This window comes from Bombus fervidus, chromosome 18 (assembly GCF_041682495.2).
Source record: "Bombus fervidus isolate BK054 chromosome 18, iyBomFerv1, whole genome shotgun sequence".
Taxonomy (NCBI): Eukaryota; Metazoa; Arthropoda; class Insecta; order Hymenoptera; family Apidae; genus Bombus; species Bombus fervidus.
The window spans coordinates 5377525-5399497 of NC_091534.1; the positions used below are offsets into that span (position 1 = coordinate 5377525).

Here is a 21973-nt window from a genome sequence, read left to right on the forward strand (position 1 = left end):
TTCATGTCTTTTTAACTTCTTTTTCACTTAAAAGGTAAAGATATATAGTTAAAAAAATCGAGTGTTTTCGAATAGTTCGACATAGTCACATCTGCAGAAATACTCACCTCCAAACACATTTGAATCTCAAACGAAGGAAATATTTCGCCTTCGGGGTCAGTTTCGTCGAGAATGTAACAAATACTGCGAAAATGATAATAAATGATTATTTAATTCTTATCAAATGTTGCATGAAGTATTGTTTTAACGTTGCAAAGATTAAAAAAAAAAATAGTAACATTTAGATGAATATTAAATGTTATAAATTGTTTATTTTTCAATATCTAAATTATTAGGTAGTAGAATGGAAATAATGTTTTTCATGGAATTTAAAAATGTAGCTGTTGTCCAAAGGCAAAATGTTTTGCGCTCTATAATTTTCTTAATTCATAATAATATTTCTTTTTATAATACTTATAAATATTTAATTTAGTTCATTGTTGGTAGAAATGAAATAATACATATATGTTGAAAACAATATCAAATTTGTTTAAAATTTCGTTTTTAAAACAATTGACTTTAAATATTTGTCTGATAACAGTACTATTGTATTTCGTTATAAACTAGTATATCTACTACTTATGTTTGCGTTTATTCCATAACATAAAGAAGAACAAATAATGAAAGAAAATATCCATGCACGTAATAAATGTTATTAATTTTGAAATTTTTGAAAATGTTATCTAGTCTGTTAAATAGCACGATTCAAATATAGCACGATAAATATGCTTATCTTTTGAGATAGAAACCTATTTCTTTCTTATTCCAGCAAGAGTTGTAACCACAGCGATATTTGCTGACGATACAGCCTTATCAGCCTCGCACTCAGACCCGACAATTGCCTCCTCTACTCTCCAGCGAGGTCACGACGCTATGGAAGAGTGGTTCCACAAATGGCGCTTCAATGTCAATGAAAACAAATCCAGTCATATAACTTTCACGCTACGAAAAGAAACTCGCCCACAGGTGACGATAAACAATATACCTATACCAGATGAAGAGTCAATCAGATATCTGGGCGTGACTCTGGACAGAAGATTGACATGGAAACAACGTATCTTAGATAAAACAACTCAAAGTAAAATTTTAAAAATTCTACTGGCTCATCGGCCGACGTTCCAATTTAAACACGTAAAGTAAAATTACATTATACAAGGCCATATCAAAACCTGTTTGGACCTATGGAATCCAACTATGGGGAACAGTAAGTAATTCCAACATAGAAATTGTCCAACGATTCCAATCGAAAACCCTATGATCCCTAATAGATGCACCATGGTACGTTACCAACGAAACGATACATCACGACCTCAAGATACCCACAGTCAAAGAAAAAATATCAAAATTCAGCGATAGACATAGCACAAAAGTTAACAAACACCAAAACCCTCTAATTATTCAACTACTCGACACGTCGGAACAGATCCGCAGGCTAAAAAGACATTACACCTTAGACCTAAGCACTAGATTCAAGTAGAATCAAACATACTATAAACACTTATTAATCATGTCATAGTACCACGCCAGATAAATTTACTTAAAATTATCTACGAGAATTGATTGTAAATTAAACGCAAATAAAAATAAAAAAGAAACAAGGGTTGAATTTCGAAAAACGCTGAAATGTCTGCTTACTTTTAATTAGAAGCTCGTCTGTCAAATTTTATATCTCTAGCTTTAGCGGATGTACAAATGCGTTTATCCTTTATTCTTTATAAAGGAAATATTTTATAGAAATTATTCTGTGACGACAAAAGTATTAATTTAAAAAGATTTTTGTGGTTGGCGTAGTTGCTGTTTTTAATTGGCACCATATATTTTCGCTAACATTACACCGGCTTTTGAGACAAATTCAACGACCTGCTATTCGATGTTATTTCGTATAATAACTCATAAATTGGAATCACGACAGTCGCTAAATATCGGTCAGCTAAATATCGCGTAAGTCTGACACCTTCACGTGCCACGCCGTTGCTCCTCGCACGGGAAAGATGCTGATGCTGCAGCGAACGTTAAAAATGAAAGATTATTCTGTTAAATGGATAATCGATTAATGATCGATTTTAATTTTCATTGTCCACCATATAACTTTTAGCGCAACGTTGGAAAATGCTGGAAGACATTTTTTACAAATATCACAAACTACGGTCCAATTACAAACGTTACTGAATTAAATAATTCAAACTTATCAATTCATTGAATCTCTAATTACTGGAATCGCGAGAGTAATTTAAATACAATGTAACTGATTTACAGTTCGAATTTCTAAAAAACTATGGCGAATTTTTATATTTATGAATAATACCATATTCATCATTAATAGTAATTTGTTTCTGTTTGAAACCTTTAAAAAAAACTATGGTCTTTTCCTCTCCCCATTGCCTCTCAATTCGGATATCATTCAGTGTATTTCGTAATTTTATTTCAATTGCATTGCATTACGTAATTATATTTCAATTGTATCGTATTTTCTAATTATATTTTAATGAGATTGTTCTTTGTAATCGTATTTCAATTGCATTGCATTTTGTAATTATATTTCGATTACGATCACGAATTACATTGCGATTTAATTAACTGAGAGATCTAAATTACGAAATGCAATGTGATTGGGTACGACGTAATTGAATTTATAATTGTAATTCATGGAATGTTTAATTCAATTATTAATAATACAGAAACGTGTATTTTTAAACGATGGTAGCCACATTGAAGAATAAGGTACATAAAAGAATTATTAACAAACCCTTCTTACTTATAACAACATTTGTTTCACATACGATTTTTGTAAGAACATTTTTTTTATAACTTCGATTTCTCGTCAGATATTCCAGCGTACTCACTTAAACGGAACACTCTGTAGATTGTATCATCGTTATAATTACGATTTTTAATTATTTAGTTATTTGCAAATCAAACGATTTTGTACTTAGGCCGATAATATGATATAAACCTATTAAAATAAGAATGTATAATATGCTATTCAAAAAAATTAATCGAACAAGAAGTATTCCATGCGCTCATCGGCAAGAAAAGAACTTATTATTGGAATTCTACGATTACCACAATTCTCGGTATCTTTCATAAAGAATATTTTCCCTGAATTCTAGAAATATCGGTGATGATCTAAGTGAACGCAGTTGCTATTGCCATATGCTATGGAATTCTCACATCTTTAAGCCTATTTCGGTGTTCATAACATTTGCTTCTAACTTTGTGACTTATCACCTTAACTTGACTGCTTTCTGTATTTTATCGCGTAATTCATCGATTTACGATCATCTTTCATACAGAAACTTTTTCATTTTGATATTCAATACCTTGACTTATTACAATTGTTCATAAAATTCCAATTATTTTTAATCGCCTTTATATTACGTATTTCAACTGCCTTTACACGGCAATAAATATTTAATACGAAGCTGAATAAGAACGAGTACTAAAGCGGTTGAGGTATACTTGAATGCGATGTAGGTCGACTTTCGTTGTGGGGCTCTCAGCTACGCTCGTTAGGGACCTGAATCTATACATAACGATGCGTCGTGAGTTCGAATCTCGGCTTGGTGGATATATTTGCACAAAGGGTGGAAAAAAAGACTCTACGTTTCTCCGTAAGTTGGAGACCGACGCAAGATTTCGCGTCAATAACACGCAACACGCAACACGCAACAGGCAAAAGGAAAGTCTTTGCGTATTTAAGCACCAAGGGCCCGACGATCACTCACGGAATGAACAGAAAATATGTTCAAACACCGCCACCCGATCTTCGTGGAGGTTTTAGCCGGTAAGAATCCGGCACTACCTTCTGCTACATCCCCTCCTGTGTTTCTCGCCCCCGACACAGGGGTAGCGAAAGAAGGTGTCTATGAAGATTTCCTCCACGTTAAAAAAAAAAAAAAAAAATTTTTTTTGTAGTATGAAGGGAGATACGTTTAGCACTTCCCTAGCTAAGGATAGAACACATATATAAATAATAAAGCACTGTCGCCTTTCGGCGGCACTTGCCAGATTTTTTTTTACGAAGCTGTCTGTTCCTTCTGCGAGCAAGTCACGCTCGTAAAGAAGCCGGCAGAGAGGGAGAAAGAGAAAAACTCGCACCCTTGGCGGGTAAAGCGGCGGAGGGTGATGGCGGTCAAGCAGCCCAGGGTCGCTCCACCGCCGCCCCCCTTGGACAATGATTACCAGTGTGGGCGGCGATAGAGACAATGATCTCCCCTAGCGTCAGATTAATCAGCTAGGAAACTTATAGGATTGTTTCAGTAAATCATCTTACGAAAGAACAATGGACAGACTTCAATCGCGCCACTTGGTGCGATGTAAACGATGTAAATGTTCCCGATTATTATCATTTTACGTTTTACGTTTTACGTTTACATTTGACATGAAGTCATACACGCCATTCGTGTAATCGCTCGTGTATAATTTAGTAGTAATTTGTGCAATAAATCGTGTAATCCAACAGCTGGAATATTAACACTAAGCTTAGCAGGCCTGATGAAATACTCGGTTTCAAAGTTTAATTAAAAATTGCATATTCGTTGTTATTTCTTTTGATGGTCTAACTTTATGTAAATTCTTGTATTCTTAATAATTCTTATATAATAATTCTTGTATTATTTTCTAGGTTTACAGACATTTCGATTGCGTGGAATCTGACATGATAAAATATAATCTAATATAATAAAATACACCACATATGTAGGAAGCTTGGAGACTAGAAGGTTCCGAAGGAGATGAATTTCGATATATGTCTGTCTTAGAACTACTAAAACAAACCATCAAAAACACTGAAGTGTTAACAAAAATGATAAGCGAAAAAAATGCAGTCCTCAGACAGCAAACGCAACAAATCACAGCCGTGTTGCAGCTACTTACAAACATAATAAGCAAAAAATAAAAATGGACATAGTTGAAATAGTAGCCTGGAACTCTAACGGCCTACAACAGAGGGCTCTAGAAACTAAAACATTCCTGTATCACAACAACATCGATATATTACTCGTGTCAGAAACGCACTTCACTACAAAAAGCTACGTAAAAATACCTTACTACACTATATACGACTCCAAGCATCCCTCAGAAAAAGCACACGGAGGGACCCCAATAATAATAAGAAACGATATTAAGCACCACCTACACAGCCAAGTTAGTAAGGAATATTTACAAGCAACCACCGTTACTGTACAATCTAGCAACAACCATTTACAGCTGTCAGCAGTATATGTACCACCGAAACACAAAATTACACACAAATGTGGGAAGAGTACTTTCAACAATTAGGCGACAAGTATATCGCAGCGGGAGACTACAACTCCAAGCACACACTATGGGGATCAAGGATCACTACACCTTGAGGTAGAGTCCTGGTAAAATACATTTTAAAAAAATAACCTCAATCTATTATCCACAGGAAGACCGACATACTGGCCGACAGACCTGAGCAAAATCGCTGACCTACTTGAGTTTGCAGTTACAAAGGGATAACCAGAACCTTCGTAATAAAAATCAAAGACGCATACTCCGAAGTCAAAGACATTAAGGCAGGGGTTCCGCAAAGAAGCGTCTTGGGACAAATACTATACACACTATACACGGCCAACATACCAACAACTACCAATAGCAAAATACTGACATTCGCGGACGACACAGCTGTACTAGTCAGGCATACTAACCCTGTAACAGCAGTCACAATATTACAAAACCATATCACAAAAATAGAAAAGTGGATACAAGCTAAACAAATTAAAGATAACCTTAATAAATGCAACCACATCACATTCACACTGCGAAAACAGATACCACCAACCATCTTCCTGAACGACACGCAAATAATACAAACAAGGCAAGTCAAATGCCTAGACTCCACATAGATACACAATTCACATTGAAACAGCATATCAAATCAATTATAGACAAAATACAGACAGCAAGGAGACAAGTGCACTGGCTAACAAGGCAAAAATCCAAATTAAGTACAGAAAACAAATTTAAAATATACAAAACAATCATAAAACCAATCTGGACGTACGGAATTCCACTATGGGGAACAGCAGCAATGAGTCATGTAAGTAATATTGAGACAATACAAGCTAAAATTCTTAGAACGATAGTAAACGCCCCATGGTACGTTAGAAACGAGGACATTCGGAAAGACCTGAGAATACCAATGGTCCAGGAGGAGATTAACAGACTCGCAAGTAGGTACAGAGAAAGAATAGCAACTTTTTTTTAACGTTTATTTTTGCCAAGACTTGTTTTTTAGTACATTTTAGTAATTCACAATAAACTATGAATTCTAATAAGATGTGTTAGGCAAAAGTACCGATACGCGACGGTATGACGTAGTCATGCTGTATTGTGCATCGGAGTTTTTACAATTTTTGAGATTTTATTTCTGTGTTGGATTCCTGGATTTAAGCCGCTGGGTAGCGGAGCTTTTGTGTGTTCTTGATTTTTGGTTGTTGTTTCTGTCCTGAAAACTTGGCCGCAAAAACAGGACGCTGCTGTAGTCTACTTGTCTGTTGAGGGACTTTGGGGGTGGGGATGAGAGGGAGGGGAGGGGATGTGAAATAGTTTTATTTATGGTATTTACATATTTACATATTTACAATATTAGGAAGTCGGATGTGTTCTTGTTTATGTGGAAGACTATGACGTTATGGTCGCTATCGTAGTCTAGGGTTTTGAGAGTGTTATTTGATCGTAGATTTATTAATTTTAGTCGCGCATCTGCTAGGCATATCTCCAGGTATGAGCCTCCTTATGGGTAAGAGGGTAGCTCGGAGCTGTAAAGGTTTGTTTTGTAGTGTATACTGTTTTGTGTCTAGCCAGTTTCTGACGAAGTTTCCTCTCGTGTTGTTTAGTACGTTTTTCCAGCTTGTATGTTTTGCGTTAAAGTCGCCGGCTATTATGTAGTAGTTTTCCTGTTTGTCGAGCTGTAAAAGTTCGAGGAGTTTATTGAATTCGTCGTTAAATTCTTTTTGGTTTCCGTAGGTTGCGCAGGCTGAGGTGATGGATAAGTTTTCCTTGTTGCTTATTTTTATTTTTATGATCGTCGTTTCCAGGATTTTGAAGCTCGTTATTTTGTCATTTTGGAATTTTTAGAACTTCAGGGGGTTTCTTATGAGGAATGCCGTTCCTCCTGCTTGGCTAGCGTTCGGTCTGTCGTGTCTTATCATGGAGTAGTTTTTGAAGAATACGTTGAGTTTTTTGTTCAATTTTGTTTCCGAGATAAGTACGATGTCGGGGGTTTCTTTATTTAATAGGGTTAGCATACTGTATCTTTTTCGGTTTGAGATTAGAGAGTTGGCATTTGTCGCAATTATTTTCAGATGTTTTAAGTTTAATTTATATGTTTTTTGCTGTAGTTGTTGGTTTGGTGGGTTTTGGTTAGTTGCCATCTGTGATTTCTAGAGAGTTAATGATGATGTTGAACCTCCCTTCGTGCGATGACAGTGTTTTTTTTATTTCGTCTAATTGTTTTTGTTGTTCTTTTAACGCTTGGAGACAACTTTTTTTAATGTCTCCGAGGGCGTTTAGAATGGTTATTTGGGGGGTGTAGTCGGTTGTAATTGGGCTTTGGTTTGCGCGCGGGTCTAAGTTTAAATTTATTGTTTGCGGAATATTTTTGATTGCCTGATTTAACCTTGTCTGTTGTTTTACTACATTCGAGAACTTTAGTTCTGTGGTGTATTTTCGGCTTATCTGGCCAATTCGTTTTATCTTTGCTACTTTGTCATTTTTAATTTTTTCGGCTAGCCTTTTGCGCAGCTCTATGATTTTGGCGCATCCCTTGTATGACGCGGGATGTCCGTAGTTTTTGCAGTTGACGCAGAATATTTTCTCCTTGGTTACTGCGTCTCTCTTTTTTATTTTGCACTCACCTGGACCATGAGGCTCGGTGCATTTTTCACAGCGGTAAATTAGGTTGCGGTTTTGCGCTGTGTGGCCTATTCGTTGGCATTTGTGGCATTGAGTAACATCGTTTTTTCTTATTTTTTCCCATGATACTTTAAAGTAATTTAGTCCGTTGATTTTTAGTAGTTTTCCTATGTTGCTGTTGGGGGATACTTGTACTATGTAGATTGGGAGCAATGTGTTATGCTCCCTTGATTTCCTTGTCGAGAAACGCGACACTTTCGTGAAGTGCATGTCGTCTATTTGTAAGGCTTGTAAGTGGTCTAGTATTTCTGTTTCTGTGAACATCCGAACCAGACGAACCTCCTAGCCAAAAAAGGCTTATCAGGCCCAGGTCCGAACAGTTTTTTTTTTTTTTATTGATTATTTGGTAAATTTTTACAATTTGTCCAGAAGGACATTTGGTAAAATATTATAGCTTAGAGAATAAAAGAATAAAAAAAATAAAAAAAAATAAAATAAATAAAATATAGCATGTGGATGGTTACCCCCAGCGGGGTAGGTCCGAAAAGTGCGCGCGTCAAACCAGACAATCTTTCACCGAGAGAGCATAAAAAAGTTGTCTCCAGGCGTTAAAAGAACAACAAAAACAATTAGACGAAATAAAAAAAACACTGTCATCGCACGAAGGGAGGTTCAACATCATCATTAACTCTCTAGAAATCACAGATGGCAACTAACCAAAACCCACCAAACCAACAACTACAGCAAAAAACATATAAATTAAACTTAAAACATCTGAAAATAATTGCGACAAATGCCAACTCTCTAATCTCAAACCGAAAAAGATACAGTATGCTAACCCTATTAAATAAAGAAACCCCCGACATCGTACTTATCTCGGAAACAAAATTGAACAAAAAACTCAACGTATTCTTCAAAAACTACTCCATGATAAGACACGACAGACCGAACGCTAGCCAAGCAGGAGGAACGGCATTCCTCATAAGAAACCCCCTGAAGTTCCAAAAAATCCAAAATGACAAAATAACGAGCTTCAAAATCCTGGAAACGACGATCATAAAAATAAAAATAAGCAACAAGGAAAACTTATCCATCACCTCAGCCTACGCAACCTACGGAAACCAAAAAGAATTTAACGACGAATTCAATAAACACCTCGAACTTTTACAGCTCGACAAACAGGAAAACTACTACATAATAGCCGGCGACTTTAACGCAAAACATACAAGCTGGAAAAACGTACTAAACAACACGAGAGGAAACTTCGTCAGAAACTGGCTAGACACAAAACAGTATACACTACAAAACAAACCTTTACAGCTCCGAGCTACCCTCTTACCCATAAGGAGGCTCATACCTGGAGATATGCCTAGCAGATGCGCGACTAAAATTAATAAATCTACGATCAAATAACACTCTCAAAACCCTAGACTGCGACAGCGACCATAACGTCATAGTCTTCCACATAAACAAGAACACATCCGACTTCCTAATATTGTAAATATGTAAATATGTAAATACCATAAATAAAACTATTTCACGTCCCCTCCCCTCCCTCTCATCCCCACCCCCAAAGTCCCTCAACAGACAAGTAGACTACAGCAGCGTCCTGTTTTTGCGGCCAAGTTTTCAGGACAGAAACAACAACCAAAAATCAAGAACACACAAAAGCTCCGCTACCCAGCGGCTTAAATCCATGAAACCAACACAGAAATAAAATCTCAAAAATTGTAAAAACTCCGATGCACAATACAGCATGACTACGTCGTACCGTCGCGTATCGGTACTTTTGCCTAACACATCTTATTAGAATTCATAGTTTATTGTGAATTACTAAAATGTACTAAAAAACAAGTCTTGGCAAAAATAAACGTTATTAAAAAAAAAAAAAAAAGAAAGCATTCGTTCTCGTCCGACCACGAAAGTTAAGCAGCGCCGGGCACGGATAGTATTTAGATGGGTGACCGCTTGGGAATTCCATGTGGTGTTGGTCTTTTTTATTTTTCCAATTTTTTTTACTTTTTTTTTTAATAATCTATTTCTAATAATCTACTTTAATCATGGAGAAGAACAAATGTTTTAGTATTACACGACCATTACCATACATTATATCATTCCCCATACACGTACAAATAAATTATCACATGTCTTAAATCTAAGAGGTTACGTTTCCTGATATACTGAAATTTTATAACAGACTAGTATCAAAAATTGTTCTATATTTTCGACTTTGCATGGACAATCACCTCCATTCGCCTTGTACCACCGAACAGGGTACCTAAATGCGAAGAAACCTATTCAACCGACTGTCGTTACCTGCCAAGTAAATATGAAAATTAATACGAAAAATTTTACTTGTACTACCGAACAGTGCTTCGCTAAGTGCGAAGAAATCCTTTTAATCTATGATAGTGAAATATCTCGTAAACTAAGCTCGAAACTTCATCGAAAAATATGTTTTAAATAAAGGTTGTAGTGTTCGGAGGGAAACATTTGATGCTGTTGCGTTCTAATATTGAGTTAAGGTCGTTCAGTTGTATCACGACCAGCTTAATTTTTCTTAGATAACCTCTTCCTTTTTACGGTTACTGATTGTATGGTAAAAGATAAATACCTTTTGCTCTTATCAATTTTTCGATTTGGCCTTCTGTTTTGCAGATATTTGATTTCGGTGTGAAATCAATATCTGTTTGAATTTTTTAAAACTTTATTGTTTTGAATTTGAACCATACGATTAAAACAGTATCAAAAGAAAGTGTTCAACTGATGGTAATAAGTAACAAGATGCGGAAAATACGTATTGATTTAAGTACGTGTTTCTGTGTATTACATGTTCACACATTCTCGTACACAATATTTTTCACACAGCGCCATAAGTAAAAATCAAGTGAATTAAGATTCGTTGATTCCGGAGGTTATAAAACTGGTCCTTTTCGCCCCATCCATCGACTTGTGTGTTTCACATCTAAGAACCACTAACATCACTGACACAATATACAGGAGCATTATCTTGCTGAAACCATGATCTCTGTCGATCGTTCTGATAAATCCATGTCGAACGTCCTCGTTCAAGATATCCTGACAAAAGTTTTGAGACAAATTCTACATAAATTCGACCGTTAATAGCCGCAATGAAGTTGGAAGGAACGCAGTCCGATGATTTTGACTTTCACATTGAATGTTCCAGCTCAAACATGTAAGCTGCAACGATGTTAATTGAGCACTTGTCGGAACCAATGTGGATGTAACCAATAATGACAGTTGCATGTATTGAGACACCCACTGCTATGAAATGTTGTTTCATCGCTGCAGTAGACAACACACAAAGAAATTTGCCTCTGCTCTAAATTATCAAGTGCGCATCTACAAAAGCAAATTCTTAATCTATGATCTCTACCACTCAACTCCTGTAGTAAGTACGATATTGAATATATTCTAACATTCCTAAAAGTCTAGGATCATTAGGATCTTGTATTTGGTTTCTTCGTCTCTGCTGATGTAATAGATTTTGTAGAGATTTCCTTATTATTTATATAATCCAATATTTGTTATCTTTCGAGCATTCGGATGGTAATGAATATTAGAAAATTGCTGAGCATAAAAACGGGAAGCATGTCGGTAATTTCCATAGCGTTCACTGAAGGTAGAGCTGCCATTCGCCTAATAGGTTTCCCATAATTTTTCGTAGTTTCAATGGCGTCCGGAGATACCCGGTGAGATTTTCTGTGATCATCCGGATTTACCGATGCTCGTTTGCTGTCGAAACGATCATCGTCCACCGACCATCTGTGTCATTATGCTGTGTGTACGTTGCGTACGGTGTTGTGGCACGCGTTAGAGGCATCTATACTAAAATACTGGACAGCAATGCAGTCATTTTTCTAAGAATGACTTCCAAGCATTGCGTTCGCATTGTAGACGCATTAGAAGCAGTCTAAATGCAAACACAGTGCTATCCGATTACAATTTATATTGGGTTGTCTGGAAAGTTCGTTCCGATTTTTAAGGAATTTGGTCTATATGAAAGATCGTATCGAGAAGTTTTTCGCCGAAAAACCTGACGAGTTCTAGAAGGATGGAATATTCAAGTTGCATGGAAAGCTTGTGGAACAAAATGGCACCTATATAATTCAATAAATATATTACATCTAAGTTTATAGAAGCTTTCTTCTAAGCCAAAAAACAATTAAGAGTACCGAGGTTTCAGGCGGAAAAATCCGGGCTTTTAACGCCCTCTATTCTAAATTAGTAATTTTATAAATGGCAGCCCTAACCAAAAGTCATTAACATATCGATAACTCCATTTGCAATACAGATCGCCATTCTACAGGTACAATGGTAACTTTGTCGTTGTTCTCGGTAGTCGATTGCCTCTTCTTGCACGCAAATCTCGTTTATGGGTCTCGCCAACGTATGATTTCTTTACCTCGAATAACAAATACGGGCTCTAATTAGATCCGTCGATAATCTTCTCGAAGCATCTCGAGGTATCTCTACTCTCCTGCTTCAACCATAGAGCGATAAGATAGCGTTTGTGCGTTGGGAAGATGAAATAGTGTCCTCTTTAGCGTCCGGATTTTTGTTTTCCCGTTTTAGCTTCCGTCGGTATTCCCACGAATTCTTGGAAATGTACTTCAAGCGTGTCGTATTAAGTTACATTGTCTAACTGCCATCCGCATACTCTAGTGACGAGTATCGGTATCTCACTCGTGCTCATTCGTTCTCCTTCCCTCAGTCGAATTCTAGGAATTCAGCAATCCAGATAAGCGTCCAGATTAATTTCGGACTGTGAACGCTAAAATGGACAGTTATATAGAAATAACCTCTTTGTATGGTCCGAATGGACGCTGTATCCAGTGTATGGCTTCCGCTAGACGACTCGCCGTGCGAAAATTAATCTGCAAATCAAATATTTGTGAAACAGAAACTCAGATCGAAAAGTCGATAAGAACAAAAGGTATTTGATTTTTACCATACGATCGGAATGTGTTATAAAACATGGAGGTTCTCGTAACCTAATTACATGCGTTATTAAAAAAAAAAATAAAATGTAAGCCGAACGAACTTGACCCAACATCAAATATTTTCCTCCAAACTTTATAACTTTGTGTAAAATATTTGTTTCGATAAATTTTCAATTTCCGCGATATTTCGTTGTCAAAGTTAAATTGGGACCTATATAGACGTCTGTCGAGGTTTCTCGAATAAAAAGAACCTACCACATAAATTCTATTTCACATTTCCGACTTATTTTTTCATGTAGAATCACTCCTTGTTGGAGTAATATTTCTTACCGGACAAGAAATATTGTATAAGCAAAATGTTGAAACCAAGTATCCATAAATAACAATATTTTAAATTTTCACTTAGTTTTTCTAAGTGGTAACTAATAATGAGTGTTAATTTAAAATAAGATAAATTTTAATCGAGCACCGTAATTATTATTAATAACCTTGTGGAGACAGCCTGAATAAGACCTTTGGAAATTAAATTGTCAACATAGAGTAGATAAGGCTGCCATTTCTCGCGTCTCATTGCTAACGTTTCTTCGTCAACCTCTTCTTCTTCTTCTACTTGTTCTTGTTCTTCCGGTACTTCTGCTTCTTCCATTACTTCCTCATCCGGCCTAATGAAATATTAACGCAAAATTATAAGACAATACTCCTTAATACTGTCGGTTATAAATTTTAAGCAATTATTAAAACAAAAAAATTATCTTATATCTAAATTACCGGTCGTCCGCCTTTTTTATTATTGTATTTTAATTTCTATAATTGTTCATTCATTTATTAAAAAAAAATTGATTACTGACAATAAGAAATGATTACATGTAGTGAATAAGAGTTGCCGTTAATTGTTATCTGTTACGAAAAATACGATAAAAATGCGTAACGAAACAAAAATGATGATATTCAAGTTTCCTAATTTTACTTTGCAGCTTCAGCATCGTTTCCTTCTTCTTCTGCTTTTTCCATTTCTATTTCCTCTTCTTCTTCAGTGTGGGCTACAAACGTTTTGTTAATCAGTTTCCATAGTAAAATATAAAAATCACTGAACGCCTACCGTCTAATAATTCGAGCTCTTCTTTATTGTAGACATGATCTGGGAGCAAGTCGAAAAACAGTTTATAATTTTCTTTTAATACGTGTTCCAGTTCTTCAGCTGTCGCTTCGATCTCCGCAAATCTTTCCGCAAATCTGTCGTCTTTATCAGCGACTGATAATAAATTTTCATCTTTCGCATCCTTACGGTAAATAACTGGCATCATTGCCCAAGTATACATTTCATCCATAATATTATTCAAGTTCTTTTGCGCGCGAAACACTCTGGCATGTAATTTCCAAGTAATTTTTAACAAATTATCGATGTATTCTGGAACCTCTAAAATATATTTGTTTCAGTAAGTTGGAGAATTCGATAAACACATCCGCGTATTTCTTAATTAAAGTTTAACTATGCGCTAGAGATGTACGAGAACCCGAAAATATTGAGTCGTGTCGTGTCGTATCCTGTCGTGTTGGGTCGGGTCGAGTCGTGTCGAGTCGGATGGGATCGGATTGGATCGGATAGAATTGGTTCGGATTGGGTCGGGTCGGGTAGGATCGAGTGGAGAATTTTGTTCGGAATCAGGTTGGGCTTTCTAAAGTATCTGGTAATTCGAAATTGTTAGAATTCCTGTAAATTTCGGGTTTTTCGAGAATTATAAAATTACATAATCTAAAATATGAAGCAAAAATAATAACAAAATATGTGATAGATATATACATAATATTTTATAATAAAATATTCCTGTCCCATCCCGAGATTCTCGGGAATCCCGACAATTTTAAATTATCTAATATTTCTGAGAATCTGACCCGTCCCGAGCATCGGCTTCCTGATGTTTTTGGGATCTCATACATTTCTAAATATTATGTTCGCTTCAGTATTACTTTTCGCTCATGTTCTAACCTTTGTAATTTTATAATTCCCAGGAACCCGAGTCGCTCCCGAGATAAATTATCGACCCGAGCCAACATTTTCGAGCACATGCGTGCTATGTAGGAATTGAATAAATTACAAAAATTCCAAAAAGTTGTATGTCACTTTTCTTATCGATATAAATATATTTATTGACTGTAATGCATGAGTAATAGTGTATATACAAGGTGTTCCTGATAACGTAGTTGATCAAGTAAGTAGTGATACTGCAAAAATATATTGAGGATATAGAATAATATCTTTTTGTCCCAGCCTTTGATTTCAAGAAAAATGTGTTTGAAAATTTGTCAACTGTACTTGAACTGGACTAATCCCGGATTGGTCAGATGCGAATAATCGACAGGAAGTTGTTATTCTATATGTGGAATTAAGTAGGAATTGTATAATAAATTTTTCTCACAACACATTTTGTTCTCGAGAAGATTTATCACATTTATCTGACGATTTATCATACGCCTGCACTAGAGCAATTCTTAACATGCTCAAACTCTATTTTCTTGAGAATGAAACTTTAAACAAAGAAATTTTATTCAGCATATATTTTTAGTTATTTTCACACGTTGAATAACTTCTCACCAATTGTACCTATACTCGGACCTAATCAAGTGTATTTTATAATTAGTCACATCCAAAAAACTACTCGACAAGTAATCAAACCCGATTTCCTCGAAAATGAAGTTCCGGACAAAAAAATATTATTCTGCATTATCGACTTATTTTTACACGTGCAATCAGCCTGTAATCGACTGACAACGCTTTTGTGGAATACTTTGGATATATAGATATACTATTAGGTTGCCTAAAAGTTTCGTTCATTTTATAAGCAAATAGGTGCACAATATTTTTTGCTTTATATTATTCTATTGAATGTTATAGATCCATTTTGTTCTATTTCTATTATTTTATTGAATTATTGCTTGAATTATCGCACGTCAGCTCGTAAATCAAATTATCGTCTGTATCGATGATAAATTATCGTACATCGTATATATAATTGTACAACTTTCAACAGAACTCGATAGTATGTAATCATAGAGAAACTCGTACAGACATGTTTTGTATACACCCGAGATATTAGATTAGATTGTCTCAAAACCCCGCTGGGGGTAACCATCCACATGCTATATTTTATTCTTTAAGCTATAATATTGTACCAAATGTCCTTCTGGACAAATTGTAAAAATTTAAACAAATAGTCAATAAAAAAAAAAAAAGATTGTCTCAAAAGTTTCTTTCCATTTTGTAGTAATAGACAAAGTGGAACATACGCAATGCAATAAAATAATATAAAACAAAAAATATTGTGCAACTATTATTTCCTTATGAAACTAAAGAAACTTTTAGGGCAGGCTAATATTACACATTACATTGCGACGTAATAATAGAATCCTAACCTCCACCGATTCTACGAAATATTTCAAGCGACCAACAGTTACCTTCTGTAGTTACTCGCCAGATGGGTAAACATTTGTACGAAATATTTTCTACAAATTAATATGCTTTTACAAGACTCAACGCGTTTTATGAATTTATTAGACAATATATATATTTTTTACTTTACATTTTACTTACATTTTTACTTTTGCTTTATTTTACCGCCAGTCATTTGCTAAATAGATTAAATCATGAAAGAAGAACAGTAATTTAGGACTTAGAAAATCGATTCTCGATTTTTCAGGTAAAATTTGTAGTAGATTTGTTATCAACTATTATTATATTTAATTTAATTATTTCCAAAATAAACTTGATTTTCCAGAATCGATCGTCTGATCTACCCTAAGGATATATATATATATAATATTTTAGGTAGACAAGGGACGACTAGTGGTACTTCTACGAAATTCTGTTATAACTTTCGTTATCGATAGAAATCAATTTGATGATAAAAAGTAAATGGTAATAGCAGATCCAATGATTTAAGTAAACAAAGTATGTATAAAGCAAACTGTGGACAACACATGAAACGATACAAAATAACAATAATTATATTTTAATATAATTATTAAAATAATATAATAAAAATTAATATAATAAAAACTAATGTAATAAAAGTAATTAATAATTATTATTATGATACTTATACGTGTATGAAATTGTTGAAGAGCGAGTATAATTTAATTTAAAAGAGATGTACAAATTTAGGAATATTATCAATTCTATACCTATCGAATTCCAATCATAATGTTCTTGGCCATAATTAATCAAGTTGTCAATATTTTCAACTTCGTCTTCTACTAACTGAAATTCTACTGGAGCGCTTTCATTTCGTATTCTGTTATACCTGAAATATATTCTTTGTTTAAAAAACAACTACATTACTATAATATACTTTTATAAAAACTATAAAATACCATTTAAGTATCATTTAATAAATTTTGGAAAATACTAATTATCTTAAATTTGTTGACGGGAAACATGTATATACAGGGAATTCCGTTGAAGTGAGACATCTTGCGGTGAAACGTGTCACGAGAGATTGAAGTTATACAGGAAATATTTTATAGAAATTATTTTGTGACCGTAAAAGTATTAATTTAAAAAGATTTTTGTGGTTGGCGTAGTTGCTGTTTTTAATTGGCACCATATCTTTTCGCTAATATTACACCGGCTTTTGAGACAAATTCAACGACCTGCTATTCGATGTTATTTCGTATAATAACTCATAAATTGGAATCACGACAGTCGCTAAATATCGGTCAGCTAAATTTCGCGTAAGTCTGACACCTTCACGTGCCACGCCGTTGCTCCTCGCACGGGAAAGATGCTGATGCTGCAGCGAACGTTAAAAATGAAAGATTATTCTGTTAGATGGATAATCGATTAATGATCGATTTTAATTTTCATTGTCCACCATATAACTTTTAGCGCAACGTTGGAAAATGCTGGAAGACATTTTTTACAAATATCACAAACTACGGTCCAATTACAAACGTTACTGAATTAAATAATTCAAACTTATCAATTCATTGAATCTCTAATTACTGGAATCACGAGAGTAATTTAAATACAATGTAACTGAATTACAGTTCGAATCTCTAAAAAACTATGGCGAATTTTTATATTTATGAATAATACCATATTCATCATTAATAGTAATTTGTTTCTGTTTGAAACCTTTAAAAAAAACTATGGTCTTTTCCTCTCCTCATTGCCTCTCAATTCGGATATCATTCAGTGTATTTCGTAATTTTATTTCAATTGCATTGCATTACGTAATTATATTTCAATTGTATCGTATTTTCTAATTATATTTTAATGAGATTGTACTTTGTAATCGTATTTCAATTGCATTGCATTTTGTAATTATATTTCGATTACGATCACGAATTACATTGCGATTTAATTAACTGAGAGATCTAAATTACGAAATGCAATGTGATTGGGTACGACGTAATTGAATTTGTAATTGTAATTCATGGAATGTTTAATTCAATTATTAATAATACACAAACGTGTATTTTTAAACGATGGTAGCCATATTGAAGAATAAGGTACATAAAAGAATTATTAACAAATCCTTCTTACTTATAACAACATTTGTTTCACATACGATTTTTGTAAGAACATTTTTTTTATAACTTCGATTTCTCGTCAGATATTCCAGCGTACTCACTTAAACGGAACACTCTGTAGATTGTATCATCGTTATAATTACGATTTTTAATTATTTAGTTATTTGCAAATCAAACGATTTTGTACTTAGGCCGATAATATGATATAAACCTATTAAAATAAGAATTTATAATATGCTATTCAAAAAAATTAATCGAACAAGAAGTATTCCATACGCTCATCGGCAAGAAAAGAACTTATTATTGGAATTCTACGATTACCACAATTCTCGGTATCTTTCATAAAGAATATTTTCCCTGAATTCTAGAAATATCGGTGATGATCTAAGTGAACGCAGTTGCTATTGCCATATGCTATGGAATTCTCACATCTTTAAGCCTATTTCGGTGTTCATAACATTTGCTTCTAACTTTGTGACTTATCACCTTAACTTGACTGCTTTCTGTATTTTATCGCGTAATTCATCGATTTACGATCATCTTTCACACAGAAACTTTTTCATTTTGATATTCAATACCTTGACTTATTACAATTGTTCATAAAATTCCAATTATTTTTAATCGCCTTTATATTACGTATTTCAACTGCCTTTACACGGCAATAAATATTTAATACGAAGCTGAATAAGAACGAGTACTAAAGCGGTTGAGGTATACTTGAATGCGATGTAGGTCGACTTTCGTTGTGGGGCTCTCAGCTACGCTCGTTAGGGACCTGAGTCTATACATAACGATGCGTCGTGAGTTCGAATCTCGGCTTGGTGGATATATTTGCACAAAGGGTGGAAAAAAAGACTCTACGTTTCTCCGTAAGTTGGAGACCGACGCAAGATTTCGCGTCAATAACACGCAACACGCAACACGCAACAGGCAAAAGGAAAGTCTTTGCGTATTTAAGCACCAAGGGCCCGACGATCACTCACGGAATGAACAGAAAATATGTTCAAACACCGCCACCCGATCTTCGTGGAGGTTTTAGCCGGTAAGAATCCGGCACTACCTTCTGCTACATCCCCTCCTGTGTTTCTCGCCCCCGACACAGGGGTAGCGAAAGAAGGTGTCTATGAAGATTTCCTCCACGTTAAAAAAAAAAAAAAAAAAAAAATTTTTTTTTGTAGTATGAAAGGAGATACGTTTAGCACTTCCCTAGCTAAGGATAGAACACATATATAAATAATAAAGCACTGTCGCCTTTCGGCGGCACTTGCCAGATTTTTTTTTTACGAAGCTGTCTGTTCCTTCTGCGAGCAAGTCACGCTCGTAAAGAAGCCGGCAGAGAGGGAGAAAGAGAAAAACTCGCACCCTTGTCGGGTAAAGTGGCGGAGGGTGATGGCGGTCAAGCAGCCCAGGGTCGCTCCACCGCCGCCCCCCTTGGACAATGACTACCAGTGTGGGCGGCGATAGAGATAATGATCTCCCCTAGCGTCAGATTAATCAGATAGGAAACTTATAGGATTGTTTCAGTAAATCATCTTACGAAAGAACAATGGACAGACTTCAATCGCGCCACCTGGGGCCACGAGCGTTAAAAACTGTTGTAAACAAACGATGTAAATGTTCGCGACTATTATCATTTTACGTATTACGTTTACATTTAACATGGTGTCATACGCGTCATTCGTGTAATCGCTCGTGTAATATTTAGTAGTAACTCGTGCAATAAATCGTATAATCCAACAGCTGAAATATTAACACTAAGCTTAGCAGGCCTGGTGAAATAACCGGTTTCAAAGTTTATTTAAAAATTGCATATTCGTTGTTATTTCTTTTGATCGTCTAACTTTATGAAAATTCTTGTATTCTTAATAATTCTTATATGATAATTCTTGTATTATTTTGTAGGTTTACAGACATATCGATTGCGTGGAATCTGATATGATAAAATATAATCTAATATAATGAAATACACCACATATGTAGGAAGCTTGGAGACTAGAAAGATTCGACGAAGATGAATTTCGATATATGTCTGTCTTAGAACTACTAAAACAAACCATCAAAAACACTGAAGTGCTAACAAAAATGATAAGCGAAAAAAATGCAGTCCTCAGACAGCAAACGCAACAAATCACAGCCGTGTTGCAGCTACTTACAAACATAATAAGCAAAAAATAAAAATGGACATAGTTGAAATAGTAGCCTGGAACTCTAACGGCCTACAACAGAGGGCCCTAGAAACTAAAACATTCCTATATCACAACAACATCGATATATTACTCGTGTCAGAAACGCACTTCACCACAAAAAGCTACGTAAAAATACCTTACTACACTATATACGACTCCAAGCATCCCTCAGAAAAAGCACATGGAGGGACCCCAATAATAATAAGAAACGATATTAAGCACCACCTACACAGCCAAGATAGTAAGGAATATTTACAAGCAACCACCGTTACTGTATAATCTAGCAACAACCATTTACAGCTGTCAGCGGTATATGTACCACCGAAACACAAAATTACACACAAATGTGGGAAGAGTACTTTCAACAATTAGGCGACAAGTATATCGCAGCGGGAGACTACAACTCCAAGCACACACTATGGGGATCAAGGATCACTACACCTTGAGGTAGAGTCCTGGTAAAATACATTTTAAAAAAATAACCTCAATCTATTATCCATAGGAAGACCGACATACTGGCCGATAGACCTGAGCAAAATCCCTGACCTACTTGAGTTTGCAGTTACAAAAGGACTAAATGGAAATAAAATAAATATAGCACCCAGCCTCGAGCTTAGCTCCGACCATACACCCATAATAATTACATACAGAAACAAGCCAGTACTTTACAACAACTCAGAGATACTACGCAATAAATCCGCCAAATGGCAAACATTCAATGAAATAATCGAGAGCAAAATCAACTGCAACATCCCACTGAAAACACCTGAACACATCGACCAAGCAGTAACAACACTTACAGAAACTATACAAGAAGCAGCAAGGGCAACCACTATACCTGAATCAACCATTAGACAAACAAAAATAATTTCGCCAGACATCCGCGAAAAAATTAGAGAAAAAAGAAAAGCGAAAGCAAAATGGCAAAGACATAGAACAAAAGAAAGCAAAAAACATCTAAACAAATTTGCAAAGGAAATAAAAAACAAAATAAAAGAACACAACAACAACGAGTTCACAAAGTTCATAGAGTCACTATCTGCACACGAGAACTAGAACTACTCACTACGGAAAGCCACAAAAAAAATAAAGAAGACAATAAAACTAGTCCCAGCAATCGGAAAAGCAGACAACACATGGGCAAGAAGCAACGAAGAGCAAGCTGAAGAATTTTCCAACTACCTATGCAACACATTTACACCACATAACATCAATAACAGCAACCTCAATTGTCATACGGACGAGGATGCGCTAACCACTAGTTTAGCAACTGACAAGCAATACACCATACCTACAACAACAGCACAAGAAATTAGAAACATAATCGAAGAAACAAAAAACAACAAAATACTAGGAATCGATCTAATCAATGGT

The 21973-nt window shown here is 35.2% G+C and overlaps 2 protein-coding genes and 2 non-coding genes across 4 annotated transcripts in view; 2 read left to right on the plus strand and 2 right to left on the minus strand.

Moving 5' to 3' along the window:
* Window positions 1-245, minus strand: part of LOC139996433 (dynein beta chain, ciliary-like) — a 44385-nt gene extending 44140 nt beyond the window's left edge. The window contains exon 1 of the mRNA XM_074112143.1: window positions 108-245. Within this exon, the coding sequence (XP_073968244.1) occupies window positions 108-119 (12 nt within the window). The 5' untranslated portion in view covers window positions 120-245. The remainder of the gene's footprint in view (window positions 1-107) is intronic.
* A 3703-nt stretch (window positions 246-3948) lies between these two features.
* Window positions 3949-4055, plus strand: LOC139996787 (U6atac minor spliceosomal RNA). The gene has a single exon (XR_011802365.1). It is a non-coding gene; the product is annotated as a U6atac minor spliceosomal RNA (small nuclear RNA).
* An 8022-nt stretch (window positions 4056-12077) lies between these two features.
* LOC139996554 (uncharacterized) lies at window positions 12078-14350 on the minus strand. The gene is made up of 4 exons (XM_072020982.1): window positions 13984-14350; window positions 13852-13924; window positions 13373-13546; window positions 12078-12818 (listed from the first exon to the last, which is right to left on the minus strand). Exons 1-4 carry the CDS (start codon window positions 14210-14212, stop codon window positions 12791-12793), a joined length of 504 nt encoding a protein of 167 aa, XP_071877083.1. The 5' UTR covers window positions 14213-14350; the 3' UTR covers window positions 12078-12790.
* Window positions 14351-19585: 5235 nt separating this feature from the next.
* LOC139996785 (U6atac minor spliceosomal RNA) lies at window positions 19586-19692 on the plus strand. Its single transcript, XR_011802363.1, has one exon. It is a non-coding gene; the product is annotated as a U6atac minor spliceosomal RNA (small nuclear RNA).
* Window positions 19693-21973: the final 2281 nt, after the last annotated feature.

Excerpts from the sequence above, each read along its gene's own strand:
- LOC139996554 (XM_072020982.1), bottom strand. The coding sequence starts at position 14,212 with ATGGATGAAATGTATACTTGGGCAATGATGCCAGTTATTTACCGTAAG. Across the intron at positions 13,925-13,983 it reads AGAGCTCGAATTATTAGACG|CCCACACTGAAGAAGAAGAG; the intron begins GTAGGCGTTCAG and ends AAACGTTTGTAG. Across the intron at positions 12,819-13,372 it reads ATTCAGGCTGTCTCCACAAG|ATTAATTTTCGCACGGCGAG; the intron begins GTTATTAATAAT and ends TTTGATTTGCAG.